The 15,422-nt window shown below is 39.0% G+C and overlaps 1 protein-coding gene across 1 annotated transcript; it reads left to right on the top strand.

The window, feature by feature from the left end:
* Positions 1–227: 227 nt before the first annotated feature.
* LOC147899317 (uncharacterized) lies at positions 228–2,050 on the top strand. The gene is made up of 5 exons (XM_087378369.1): positions 228–481; positions 771–892; positions 1,088–1,205; positions 1,353–1,554; positions 1,656–2,050. The coding sequence occupies exons 1-5, from the start codon at positions 292–294 to the stop codon at positions 1,834–1,836; spliced, it is 813 nt and encodes a 270-aa protein (XP_087234495.1). The 5' UTR covers positions 228–291; the 3' UTR covers positions 1,837–2,050.
* The last annotated feature ends 13,372 nt before the right edge of the window (positions 2,051–15,422 follow it).

Here is a 15,422-nt window from a genome sequence, read left to right as displayed (position 1 = left end):
AGAGGTAGACATCTAGAGAGTCCAGACACGAGATGCAGCAATAGGTGTCCGGTGGAGCCAATGTGCTTAACCAATGTACGTGTAACACATGGGCTTCATAGTTGAAATATTTCTAACGTCCTAGTGTGACTTTTTGGCGGGCTTGGGAATGCCAGGTGGAAGGCCTGGACGACGTGGCGTAGTTCCCGGGAAGAAGGACGTGGCGAGATGTTTGCCATGGAATCATGGAAGCTCGATAACATAGGTACTCGGCACGCAGCGTATAAGAAACCCAATGCTTTGTTTCAGCGGATGAAATTTGAGAGAGACAGAGACAGAGACAGGGTCGGTGCCCGAAAACAACTGTCCGAGCTCAAGACCTCAGCGGCTTTGGTGATGCACCGTAGCAGCCTCGCGCGCAGAGCTTCCGTTATTGCAGGCTTCTTTGCTGTGTCCGCTGCTCTGTTTTTGGGTCCGTCTCTAACGACAGTATCAGTCAAAGGTGTGTTACGGAATGGCCTTTACTTCACAGCCCAGTGCTGTTCTTTTATTTCTTTAACGAGATTTGTTAGCTCCCAATCAGACCATGTGTCAGATATGCTTGCCTGCAACTCAGAGCTCACTTGAACGGTCTGCTCTTCTTTTCCTGTTCTCACGACTATGTAGTTGGCTCATTGACCTCCGATTCTAATTGGTCTCGAGAGAGATGTAATCCTCAATTGGCGGTTCCTCGTCGCTTGGGCATCTGATGTGATGGATTTGTTAATTCCGTGTTGGTGTCTACCTTTCAGAAATGGCTACAGAGAAGGGTTCAAAAATTGTCTCAGAGGCTATCAAGGACATTGAAGTTGAGAAGATCAAGGGTCCATCAGATTCCAACTACGTAAAAGTAGGGTCCTTTTGGGAAGATCAGGTGCGTGTTATCGTAATGGAACCTCCTGTGGTAGTCTGTGGTATTTTTGAGAAGTGAGGGAGACACTTTTTCGGAAGGCAACGTATGCAAGTGTGTAGTCTTCAGAATTATTCAGATGATGTTGTATATATATGCATAGGTTTTCAACGGAATGTATCATTTGAGTGTACTTATACTAGTTTACCAAATTTACAGATTGCAGTGGTACACATTCTCAGAAGGTTTGGCTGCAAGCTTTGCAGAGCCAATGCTTTGGAGTTGAAGAAGATTGTTCCCATTTTGGAGGCAAATAATGTGCGAATAGTGGCTGTTGGTATGTTTTCTCTAAAATATGTGGAATTAAGTACTCCACAATCTGATAGTAATTTTGACGCTACCACCTACACAGTGCACTACTATATCACATAGCCTATGCAGTAGAAATGCTTTTTTATGAAACTTATTAGCCGTCATATTGAAGGAATCGAAAAGCTTGGCCTTGAGGAATTTCAACAGGGTGGCTTTTGGGATGGAGAACTGTACATTGACAATGGCAAGAAAATACACAATGCATTGGAAATTAAGTCGGTTGGAGTTCTGGGTACAGTGAAGATGCTGTTTGATGTGAGGGATGCTATAAGGAAATCAAAGGATGTGCCAGGAAACTTGAAGGGTGATGGAAGGTGAGCTAATGAAATTGTTGTCTTACAATTTGTGACTCCAATCTGCTTTATCCTCTAAAAGAATGAGAGCTGTATTAATCATGTTATTTGGCTGCTTGTAGACAACTTGGAGCTACTTTTGTTGTGGCCAAAGGAGGCACAATGCTGATGGATTGTAGACAGAAAGACTTCGCTGATCATCCCTCTAGTCAATCGATTCTTGAAGCATGTGGTCTTGATCCCAGCCTTTACCCAAGCGATTTGAAGAGTGAAAACGAAGGGGTTGTTTGTGAAGACAAATAATGTGTATGATTGTACATCTCTATGACAATATTTATTCTTTGGGCTTGTAGTTAGTGTGGGTAGGGGAGATGGTGAGTCGTTTTTTGTATAGCTTTACGGTACTTCTTGGGTGTATTCTGCAAAGTCTTGCAGGTAGCCCACGATCTGATAAAATAAATATGGTCATTGTGTATTGTATGCTTTCAAGATAAGTAAATGCCCTTACCATTGACCACTCTCTTATCTGTCAGGTTGCTATGGTGGGGGTGATACAGAGAATGGCATGCTGTATGAGGCTCTTGCTTGTTTTTGTTGAGAGGTTGTGCATGATTGTTTGCAATGTGTGTGTGGACATTTACGGTCAAAACAACCAATCTTTATTGTGAAAGCTTGGCTTTTTATGGGGTAGTCTTCTAAAGGGCTAATCTACATGGGCCTCCATTCAATTTTTGAGAGTATCATATTGCATTTGTAGATTGCTACTTGCGACCATTCTGTTTATAGATTGGGAAGAGTAGTGATGTTTGTAGACATCACCCCCGGTTATGCCCTTCTTGGCTCCTTGGCTCTTGTCTGAGCCCATGCACTCTTCATGACTGCTCCAAGCTTGCAAACGACTCCACCCAGGCTCTCTTCCCTTTTTTCCCTCTTCCATGCTTGTTGTCTTCCTCCTTGCTCCTTTCCCTCTCGCTCACCCTATTCACCCTCCCTTCCTCCTCCTTACTTGTTACCCTCAATTGCCTGTCGGAGTTGTGATGCTTGGAGCTATGCCTTGGAATTGTTGGAGCTCGATTGAGTTGCTTACACACAAAATGTGATCTCACCAACCACACTGACTCAAGCCTCCAAGCCCCCATGCAAGTGTGAAATTTGAATTCAGTTTTATATTTTCTAGCTTATTTTTTCTTGTCATTCCCCTTCATTTGGCTCTATAAGAGGCCAAATACATGAGAAATCCACATCTTTAGAGGCACAACAAATGCAAATTTTTTACCCTACAAAAAGCCATGCCGATGCGGCTTATCCTAGGCAAAAAAATTGCATTCAGATGTGCACAAAGAATGGATCTCTATATTCAATGCAGCGCTTAGACACAGCCAAAAAAATCAAACTTCTTTTAGCTAGAATAGGCCGCGTTGTGGCATGTTCTAGCTAAAACATTTTCCTCTTGGTTACTATGCTTGTAGGCTATGACGTCATCCAACATTTTTCTATCTCTTGTGCATTTCATTGCTATGTTGATGGACTTCAAGGCCTAGAAACATTGTCTATAGAAATGGTGGCAAGCATGATGGAATGATGGCAAACATTGCTTTACAAAAATGCTAAAAGCAAACAATATCATCAACACAAGGAAATGCATTAAGAAGAGTTTTTTTTGGCCAAAAACTTACTCTTCTCAATGCATTTCATTGTGTTTGGTCATGTTCTAGCTCCCTTTTTACACCAAAGAAAATGCAGTTTTCTTAAAGGCCTAAGAGACCTTGAAAATGAAGCTGGTGCTTGAAGGCATATAAGAGCCCTAACTCTGCCCCAACAGACAATCAAATGCATTGTGACGGGCAAATGTTTTTGCCTAGAATAGTGTGGCTTGTTCTAGGCAAAAGGTTTTTAGGGATGGTGCGTGAAGGCCCATAAGACCTTCATCAACATAATGAAATGCATTGAAAGGCATATTATTTTGCTTAGAATATGCCAGCATGTCCTTCTTGCAACTATTTTCCTCCTTCTTCTCCGGGTCTGTTTCTGTGAGGATGCCATCCAACATCGTTTTCAGATAGAAAAAAAGCATTCCAAAGTTATTTGGGTATGCCATATATTTGCTATAGGTGGATTGGTGTACAGAGTTTTGGGGATAGATACTAATGGGCTCTTAGTTGTGTCTGCATTGCACTTAAATAGGGAGATAGTTCATGACAATATTACCGAGGAACGTCTCTACCAAAAAATATTTGCTTCCCATTCTAGTCAATTAGCTATAATTCTTCTCTGGACTTCTGGGAATCTATTCCATGTAGCTTGGCAGGGTAACTTCGAGGCATGGGTGCAAAACTTTAGAATATGAATTGTTCTTGCCTAGAAGTTAGAACAGGCATGTCAGGCAAAAAAAATTGTTTTTTTCAATTCATTTCAATGTTTTTATATGGGAGAATCGATTTGTAGCACTCAACTTGAGAGTCACAAATACTCTCAAGCTAACAATCACAAATAGCTCCATGTTTTACTAGATGCATTGAAAGGCAGACCATCTTAATGTCTCAGTGCTATGGTAAGTCCAAAACACTTGATTTATGGACTCAAACACCTTTTGTTATTTCAACCTATCATATAATTCATTTGTGAGTTGTTATACGATTAAAAGATCTTTTTAACTTTATTAAAATTTCAAATAAACTTCCCTTGCTAGTAGACTATGATATGTGGATCCATGGCTTTAGCTCAGTTCTAGGATTGATCTAATTACTATAATTTCTTCTTTAAGATGCAGGAAAACATACTCTAAAACAAAAGATTTCTATGAACAATACCTCATCTTTTCCCTTTCAACGGTGTATTCTATCTCCTCCCCTTTGCCCTCTCAGTGATGTTGAATTTCAGATGCACGGCATTGCATGAAATGCACTGAGAAATTCATTGGGGAGAGCAAATGATTTTTCCTAGGACATGCCACATAGGCATGGCCTATTCTAGGCAAAAAAAAAAATCTCTTACCAATGCATTTCATGTTGCAAAATGCCAAGGTTCTTTGCTCAATAAAAGAAAAAGAATGCTAGTTGTGCCCTATATGTAAGAACCACCATTCCAAAGGATATAGTATGTGATAAAAGCAATCAAATTTGAAATTCAACCCCCATAGGTAGAGCAAATAGAGTACACCATTGAAAAGATGAGGTATTGTTCATAGAAACACACTAAGAAGAGTAACCTTTTGCAACATGAAATGCATTCATAAGGGGATTTTTTTACACTAGACTGTGCTAGTGCGGCTTGCTCTAGGAAAAATAATTTGGTCTTCCCAATTCATTTCAAAGTGTTGTTGATGGTCTTTTAGGGCTTCAAGCACCAGCCCTATCTAGGTCTTATAGGCCTTCCAAAAAGCTACATTTTCTTGGGTGTTTTAAGGAGCAAGGACATGACCAATAAACATGTTTAAGGTCTAAGTGTTCTAAGTGCATTTCATTGTGTGTGATGGTCATGTTCCAACTCCTTCAAATGCCAAAGAAAAGGTCAAGAAGACCGTCATTGGGGCTAGTGCTTGAAGGCCTAGAAGATCATCATCAACGCAATGAAATGCACTAAGGAGGGTAAAAGTTTTTGCCTAGAATAGGCCACTCCAATGATAGACCCTGGCTGAACTTTGGAAATCTTGATGCCGTAATGCTTTTTGAATCCTCCTAGCCATTATCCTACTACAATGATTCTCGCTAGGAAGAATGCCCATGTTGTGGCGAGTTCCCCTCCATAAACGCTTGGGTTATCTCTCTGCAACGGAGCCTCTCAATTGCCAAATAAGTACCTATTGTGAGTCATCTCCATTAGTGTTCATTGACTCGAGAAATGCATTAGTCATGATTTAGAATATCATTAGTCATGATCTAGCTCCCTTGAAGACCATGAAAAATGCAGCAATAGGGGGGATTGCCATAAAAAGGCCTAGCATTTTATCTTTGGGCCCCATCTTTGCAATGAAAATTTTGTTCATTACTAGGCCTTTTCATGGCAATGTTCTTTGTTATTATCACTTTCTTTAAAATGTCTATATCAAAAAGTAGAGATTTAACAAATTTCTATTTTGCTTTGGATATGAGCTTCAATCTTTGTCGAGAATAGGCCTTCTTGTAGAGCCAAAAAAGTGAAATCTTTTTAGCTAGAATAGGCCATGCTGGCATGGCCTATTCTAGCTTCATGGCCTATTCTAGCTTTAAAAAAATCACCTTTTTGGTTTCAGAATAGGGGCATTTTGTGAAAAAGTTCCAACAAAGAAGTACACGTTAAAGGTTAATCATACAATTACACCTTGGCTATTGGTCGGATACTAATACAAAGTTTGAGCATGATTAGCATGTAAGATATTATTGCATGCACAATGACACAAAGAATATGAGGGATTTGCATGCAAGAGGCTTCCCATGCTATGCAAGCACACAAAGGCTAGCGACAAAAGGGCCAAATTCTTGCTAAATATTTTGCAAACTAAAATCAAAAGGAGATCAACAACAAAATCTTAAATATTGCAAGTGTGAGGAAGGACAAGAAGAGGAAAGTACCTAGTTTTTTAGATAAAATCAAAAGGAGATTAAAACCAAAAGACGAAAGGTTGAGTGCAACGAATGGCAAGAAGAGAAAAGTACATGGGGGGAAACTACTTTGTGGACACATTCTAAAGATGTAGATCAGACAATAAAAGTCTGTTAATATGCTACTTAATGCTCAAAGTTCCTTTAACCTATTCGCAAAAGCCACAAAGATTTTTTTCCCTCAAGAAAGAATCATAAAAAAATAAAGCACAATTCATAACATTAGATTTATTGAAGATCAGTGTATAATCTTACGACACGTGACTTAAGAAGGGCTTACAAAAGGAAAACTTCTCTCTAGGCTACCTATCATAAAAATGAGTTTTGGGTCACGTTTTCTTGCTTGGTAGAGTAGCAAAAGTTTCTAGAAATTTTCATAAAATTGTTTTCTTTTGTCAAAATTTGTTGTTTTGTTTTATTTTTGTTGGTAGTTATCCTACCACCTCCATACATCACGGATTGAAAAATGAGATATCAAGGGTAAAGATCGATGATCGAAGGGGTCAATGATGAGCTCAAAAAGTTTCCACCTATCTGCCAAGTGTACTCACTCTTTAGCACATTGAACTTCATCAGGTAAGAGCATTGATCTTCACATATTCAACACATCAAACTTGAGTGACTTAGTCAAACCACTAGAAAGTTCTAGACAATTTTTAGGCACATTGATGATCCCCCTTACCATCTCAAATAGAGATATTCTTGAACCTTTTAGCTCACGTCATCCTCTTCAGCCCATTAAACTCGATACTTCCATGCATAGATCTTGTACTATTCCAAGTGTTGTGTTTGATCTTCTTATTTGTCAGCTCTAATTAAACAAATACACCTAGAGTGCTTAGGAGGGAATATCTCTTCTTTTTCAAGCTAGAGGACTCTTGAGAAATCATGTGTCTATATAATCTAAGTAGCTCAAGGTCAAAATTTTATCAAAATGTACACTTTTTCTAGCACTTAGTGTTTTCCACAAGTCCTAATCATCTAGATTGTAGTCAAGAAGTGGTAAACTTACCTTAGGAATGGTCAACTTGTTCAAGTCAATGAACTCATGTAGTTGAACGAGTTCCATGTGCTAAACTAAGCTCCACACATGGAACTTCCTTAGCTCAAGCTAACTATGAGCACCTCCTAGAAGCTTGTGTCAAGTGTCTGTGACTAGTAATTCATGCGAAATACATTTATATATGCACTTGAGATCAAGTACAACACTCAAAACAAATCACATCCCAGAGGAAATTGCATCCAACTCACACATGTTGAGCTGCATACCAAGCTTTTCCTCACACCACGTAAGGAATTCCCAAGTAAAGTCCTATCGTGACCTCCAATCCTATCTTGAGCATTGGCCTTTAGCTAGTGATAGCTCACAATCAAGAGAAATGATGAGTCTTGATAGTAACATGGATTAACCACATGATCCCAAAGGACTACTGTGACATGAAGTTGGGGGTAGTAAAACTTCACGCACCTCTTAACTTCCTTGTTCTTCCAAACCTAGTGATAGAGATCTTTATCACAAGCCAGTCTGCGCCAAAGAGAAAAGAGATATGTTGTTGAAAGAAGATCTTGCAGTTCAATATGACATGAACTGAGGAGTTTGAAGGGGCTGATTGGGTCAGATGGGTAGGTTCTACGGAAACATCGCACCTCCTTCATAGATACCTCTACAAGTAGCTCAAAACACTCTACAAACTGCATTAGATATAGAGGCCCATAACTTCTAACAAAGAAATAATACCAAATATTCAGATACATTAAGAGATGCGTCTTGAAATGGGCTTCCCATTGATATAAGTTTCGTAAGAAACAGAGAAGCGGTTGATAAGTTATGGACATTTTACTCAAAGGGGGTAAAAACTCTCTAAAAAATAAAAAGTCACACACAGAAACTCATAACTTCTTGATTTGACATTTGATACAAAAAATGAATACATATAATGATGTGCCTTAAAGATAGCTTTATGCTAATATAAGTTTTGTCAAAATCAAAGCATTGAGGAGGAAGTTATGAGCAAAATACTAACGGGGGGTTAAATAGTCATGCAAAACACCTACTTCTTCTACTGATGCACAAAATGGCTTCTATCCCATATACTAGTTGGAATGGTTTAAACCCGATAGATAGCTTGTATGTGGTTTTGTACCATTTGTTTTCTCAGCTAGGCCATTACATTGGGGATAGAATGGCATGGAATCTTTAGCATATGCACCACATCCTCAATTAGTTCATTTCTAAAGGAGGTTCCTTCAAGTGAAAATTTTCAAAGGACAACCAAAGCATGAACAACTTTTGACAAAGATAAATTTTGCAACTGTGCTTGCCTTGTTGTTGATTGTGGCCTTGCCATTTGCCCATCGAGTTGGATAATCTGCGGCCACCAATAAATAATGCTTGCCTTGAGATGAGCGAGGGAGTGGTCCCACAAGTCCAACCCCCACCTCTCAAAAGGCCCATATGCTGGAAGAGGATTCAAGGGCCATGGATCAACTGTTGCCTTCCAAACTTTTGGCACACTGCACAAATTCGACACCATTCATATACGTCCTGACAAAATATGAAGAGGGGAGAGGAGAAGACTGGAGATGAGGAGAGAGGGCACAGCTAGAGAGCACACCACAAATGACTAACTGTACACTAGATTTAGTTGAAAATGTAGAATATATATAAACCCATTTAGGGTTAGGGTTAGGGCATCTAACCCTTTCCTTTATAGCACTCTATTGGGTTATTGCTATCACATATGATCACATGATGGTGCTATGCACACATGATCACATGATGTTGAGCACAAACTCTTAACATCTTCCCTCAAGATCAACATCATGAAGTAGGCCTTCCCTCAAGATGATGATTCTGGGGAATCGAAGAAGGACTGAGCATTACATTCCATTACACCCCTTTAATGGGAATGTCCTTCCTCTGTGTCAAACCAAGAGCTAGTTGGTGTTTCCCAAAAAGCTCTTTACTGAGTGGTTTGGTAAAGATGCCTGCAATATTCTCTTTGCTATCACAATGCTGCAGTGTGATGTCACCAAGTAACACTCTTTCTCTGATGAAATGCTCTCTCTGACATCAATGTGCTTTGTCTTGGAGTGATATACTGGATTCTTGGCCAATGCTTGAGCCAATTGATTATCACAGTATATTGTTGTTGGCTTTGAATCATCAAAGTAATCTGTTTCTGACAATAGTCTTCTGATCCATATAGCCTCACATGCACCTGTAGTGAGTGCCCTATATTATGCTTCAGTCAAAGACAAAGAAACAATTGGCTGTTTGTTTGACAACCATGATATAGCACCTTGACCAAGGAAAAATGCATATCCCTATGTCAATCTCCTGGTCTCATGAGCTCTGACATAGTCACTGTCACAGAATCCATGCAACCGTGGATGACTTCCTCTGTATTCTATCTCAAACTGTCTTGTACCTCTAATGTATCTCAAGACTCTTTTGGTTGCATTCCAGTGAGACTGTTTTGGATTTGCCATAAACTGTGCTAGTGAGCTTACTGCATCATAAATATATGGCCGTGTGATAGTCAGATATTATAAAAAGTGCCCATGAGAGTAATTGGTCTCCATTGAGATATGTTTCTGCAACCCCATAAAATGATGAGAAGCTTTGTAAATGAATCATGCATAATACTAAAATCCCAAACACCTTGTAGGAATGAGGTAACGTGCTCCCCAAACATATCGCAAAAAGCAATAAAAAACTAGCTTTCTTATGTCAGCATGGTAATCATCATTTGGCATGAATCTGTATGGTTTGTGGAATCTGGATGTTATAATTACTCTTTTGAACACTTCTTTGCATTGGTATACCAAGAGCAATATTGTAAGTCAATTGTTTGCTTGCTCCGTTGCTTCTTGATTCTGTAATTTCATGTTTCTTATGATTGGAACAATTGTTTACGTGAAATTTTCTTTGTTTTGTTTAATAATTCTTATATTTTCTTTGTATGCATTGTGCCATGTGTCATATCTAGCTAGAATACATTTCTTAGAGTCCTTGAATATCCTTGTGATGATTCTCAACTATAGGGCTCAACTGTTGTCTGAGGCTAATCTTTGAGAATCTTAGCCCTTCTAGTACTAGCATTATTATGATATAAATCACTAAAGCTAGAAAGGGTTGTTTCCAGAGTTCCTAATCCATCCTCCAAATGAGAAACCCAAATCTGCAACACATCCTCTGTGAGGCCCTCCTTTTCATGCAATGCATATGGGTAGTAGTAGAGCGGCATCTCAAGTGAGTCTCAGAAATCACTATAACCACCAAGACATTACCTGAGGTGGAAACCCCTAGTGCAATGCATCCTAAATCAATTCTATCTAGTGCCCAATCATGAACATAAAATCTATATATTCGTGCATAGATGGGCATCTATAACCTCCTATTTGACTAAGAGAACATGAGCAAATGATGCTAAAGATTGTGCAAATTCAAGTAAATTGCTATTGGGTCATACCTTTTGGTGGCCGGAAATGGGCACTGTGAAGTAACATACATTTCAGTTTCAAACTCTTTTCTTCCCCTAGTGGTTGGACATGGCATCATCACACCCCTCTAAAGATTATTGAATCATTCTTTTGATTGCGGGAGGTAAGGTTGGCATTATCAATATTCATGCCCCCAACAATAGAGGCGATTGTGTTCTTTTTTGGAAGGAACTTCTCTCTTTGGCCCTCATTGCATAGTCATGGATTATTAAAGGTGACTTCAAAATGGTGGAGTTGCCTTCAGACAAAAAGGGGGGAGAAGATGGCATTCATTCAATAGAAAGAGTAGCTTGGGATGCCTTTCTTATTTCATTATAGTGCTAGAGATGCTTGAATTGATGATGTCTTTCACACTTTGCCACAACCTGCGTTCCTAGATAAAAATATTATCTATAGGCCCCCCATCGACACCTGGATGAAGCTGATTTTGAATCACAGCTACCTAAGGCAATGATATGGTACAGCCCTGTATATTCCAACTAACAGTCCTCATGGACGAAGTAGCATGGAATACCTTACCCAACCTAGTGGAATTAGATGATTACAAATTAGCTGCCTATGACTGTAATGTGTCCACCACTGAGGCCCTATATATTCCAACTAACAATCCTCATGGGTGGGAGGAAGTAGATGGAATACCTTATTCAACCTACTGGTAGAAATAGCTCCCTCTCGAGAAGGAAATCTCCTGGAGTAATGCAGATGAGGGAAGGGTGGGAAACCCATTTGGGAAAGAATTCCCACTCCTATGGAAGGTAACGCCTTGTTGATAGGAATACAGGGACTATGTCACCAAATCTAGAAGGCACAAAATTGTCCAAATCATATATGCCAAAGGAGAAAAAGATTTCCTCTAAAACAAGCCTATTGCTAGAGTGTGTGACATCCCTGCACTCAAAAAAGGTGAAGATGCAAAAGCCACATCCTTTCTTGGATCAATGAAGGGAGACTGAAGAGAAGATGAGAAAAGGGCTGGCCAGATAAGGGCTAGGATTGGAAGATGATCTCAGGAAAAGCATCCATGGCTCTATCCAAGGTTGTGCTTGCTACTGGCGCTCAAATGTGAGAAGGGTCATGGGTGTCACTAGCCATGACCAAAAATGTATAATAGTGGTCTTGATGGGGGCAGAGTTCGGGTTAAGAGAAGCCACCTTGTGATCTGGGGGGGTGAAGGAGCAACAATCTAACCACTACCCATTGCGGCTAGCAAGTGTGGGACATACAATGGGTGCCGAATGAGAAAACAATGCCACAAGAACAATCTATCGAGGATAAGGGGTTGCACTAGAATCTTTCTTTTTCTTCTTTGCAATGTTTAGCAAAATGCCCAAAGGTCCTAAAAATTTGACATTGGCCTTACCTTCCTGCAATCTTGACTCTCTGCTGAGAAAAAGAGAACTATCATGTTGCTGAAGCATGATGTGGTATATAATAAAAAATTTAGGGTTAGAGGCAATGACCCTAACTCTAGGAACCTCATTTGATCTGGTTTCCCACACTGATGAAGAGGGTGAACCAAGGAGGGGGGATCTTAGTGAATATCACTCCAAACATAGTGGGCAGACCTGGAAATCTGATGAAAAGAGAGGTGTCCTCATCTACTGGGTCGAATCCAAGAGAAGGACTTAAGGAAATTTTTCTTGGAGCCAAGCACTAAGGGACTAGGTGTAAGAGAGTCAAATGAAACCTAAAGAAAAACTTGTCCCAAAAGTTGAATATCGGTGAGGTGTGGGGTTAGATCCGATGATAAGGATGCAAGCATCTAATCCCTAGCATGTAGTCTAGAAGGGTGGGACCCATGGATGCTATGAAGAATGTGGGGGAACTCTCAAATTTCACATCCTTTTGTAGTTGCAGTAGCTCAGCTTTTGAGAAGATACACGTTCTTGCCAACCAGTGGAAATGGATGAGGATTGACTAGATGGGTTGCCTTTTGTCAATTAAGGGTGGAAGGCCCATTTAAACCATTGAAACATCTTTCCATCATTAGGAGAAGGTTGAGGAGAGAGGGACGGAGCTGGGAATCCTAAAGGAGAGCTAAGGTAAGGGAATGGGTTGAGAGAGGGAGAGGGAGGGGGTGAGAGGAGAGGGAGAGGGAGAGGGAAAGGCTAAGAGGGAGAGGGGGGAGGTAGGGGCTAACAGGGGAGAGATGAGAGAGGTAGGGGCTGAGAGGGAGGGGTTGAGTGATAATCTTAGATAATATGAGTTTACTGGCTATAAGATTATAGAATTACTTTCAATAAAATCTTGGATGTTTTGAGTTTAATAGGTACAAGAGACTCCTTCTATAAAAATTTTGAGTTCTTGTGCTGGTATGGATTTGCTATTTATATCAATATTTGTATATAGAAATAATGTCGTTATATTAATCGGTATTTTCATTGTTATGAATGCAAATAATTTTGATCGGTACATTGACATATATACAATAATTCCAATGCAAAAAACAATTAAATTTTGATGGATTTTTCATGCCACAAACATTTTTTACACCCTGTCATTTGAGACCAAACAAAAATTTCACGTGTCACAAAGCGTAGGGAGAAATCAACAAAAATGGACCCATTTGTAGTAGTGTTATACATCTTGCATCATCAATATTGTTCTATTTTATTTAGATACACTTTTATTATTAACAGAGTTCTTATTTACCTTGATGGAGGGGACTCATATCTATTCTCTTCCACCTTCCACTAATTATACCATTGATTATAAGCCTTAACTTATACACATAATATGATTAGTATATATCAAGTGCTTACATTCCAATAAATATATCATAAGAGACTTTGCATATCTTGGTGAAGATTACCCATATGCTATGATGCAAAATCCTAAACAAAAAAAGTTTTATCCTTGCAAATTATTGATCAGCTTATGCATATATTATTTGCTTCTTTGCTAGTCAAATTTGTTTAAAAGTTATGCAATAGGGCATCCTTATGGAAAATTTTCTATAATTTAACATTAATAAATGTGGTTAAGGTTTCTTCTCTGGTGAACTTAAGAACATTTCCAAGTAAAATAGGATGTACCAAAGGGTCTTATTAAGTTAGGACCCATTATCATCATGCTTGCCTCCTTAAAGTCTGTTTGTTGGAGTTTTCCAGATTCAATTTATTATTTCTCATGTTAGTCTATTGTTTCCACTTGCATTCATTCCATTGTCTCTCGAAAAATCTCATTTTCAACATTTTGGTTCCATTTTGAACTTTTCATCTAAGAAAATTACCCCATTATTGGTCATATCCTTTTTGGAGTTGTAGTTGAAATTTCAACTATTAATGAAGTGGTATTAAGGTACAAACGTACTAAGTAAATACTTGCAAGAATCTATGATGGTCCCTTTAACCTCATGAAGGGAACTCTGAAGGAAACTTTGTTTTATTTGTTGTAACTCACCACAACATTGTAAACAAACCTTCCTTCCAATAGCAAGCTACACAAGTAAAGGATTTGAGTAGATTTACTTGCAATATTTTGGAAAAAGTCAATCATTTGAGATAGGATATGGGCTACGGATGAATAATATCATGTCAAGGTTGGGATTTATGGACATTAGGAATGCCTATTTAGGCATCTATTTTGGGATTATAGTATTACTCACACATTATTTATATTGAATGGTGATATCATTGACTCTGGTTAAGAAAGACAACTAAAGTGGGTTTTCTAAGTTCCACACATACCTTGAGTAACATGCATAAATATCATAGTGTGAGATGAATATGTCAATGGTTCCTTCATGGTAAATATTAATTCATCCTTTATTTACTTAAAATTGTGATTGGCATTAGATCTATTTGAATTTTCTTACTGTAGATTTTTCTCATTGTTGCAAAAAGCAAATCTTTGCCATTGTGAGAAATTCCTTCCACTTTCATGTATTTCATTGTTACAAAATCCATCCTTGGTTCCATTTCAAATTATTCCCTTGAGATAGTTGGCCCATCATTGGTCATGTCCTTTTGGAAATTATAGTTGAAAATTTAGCCAATTAAATAGTGTTAAGGTACAAACTTCCTAAGCAAAAACTTGCAAGAGTCCATGATAGTATGGGGATGGTCCTCTCAACTTCAAGAAGGGAATTGTCAGGGGGAAATTTTTTTGGTTCATTGTAGCTCACTGCAACATTACAAACAATCCTTCCAAGCTAGGTTTATCTCTATTATTTTGGGATTAAAAAAAAAAGATATTATATTGACCATGGCATGAAGAATATCATGTCATTATTGGGTGAAGGGTTTTATCACCTACAGTTTTACTAACACACATAGTAGCATTGGTGTTCAAAAGTGTAGCATAGGTTCTTGGTTCATATTCTAGTGAGATGTATAGGCTAAAGTGTAGAAAGTGGAACTTGTAGGAGCTTAGATCGGAAGAAATAAACATTGTTCATAATTTTTGATAGAGGTTATCATCTCTATAGTGGTTCAAAGATTTAGGAAAGGTTTCTAGGGTTTAGGAGGAGGATATGGTTGAGAGATATAAGTAGGGTTTAAGGTTGAGAGAGAGTTGTAGGGATGAGGACGAGTTCAAGGTAGATGTTGTAGGGTTAAGGAGTGTAGATCTAGCATCCTTCATGGCATCATCAGGTTAAGTGTTGTGGAGGAGTGACCAAGGGTGTGCAAGAGGTAGTAGGAGCAGGTGGGAGGAGGAGGAGGATGAGAAGGAAGGAAGAGGAGGAGGAAGGAGGAGGAGAGATGGATAAGGGAGGAGGAGGAGGGAGTGCAAGAGTACCGTTTGCAATGGTGAGGGCATGCTACTACACATTGATAGTATAAGGGAGCATGGATGCTAGGA

Source organism: Dipteris shenzhenensis, chromosome 8, assembly GCF_047967505.1.
Source record: "Dipteris shenzhenensis isolate YYH24624 ecotype China chromosome 8, Dip_SZ_1.0, whole genome shotgun sequence".
In the NCBI taxonomy this organism is placed as follows: Eukaryota; Viridiplantae; Streptophyta; class Polypodiopsida; order Gleicheniales; family Dipteridaceae; genus Dipteris; species Dipteris shenzhenensis.
The sequence above is the reverse complement of the archived record's forward strand: the minus strand, read 5'-3'. Positions and strand labels throughout refer to the sequence as shown.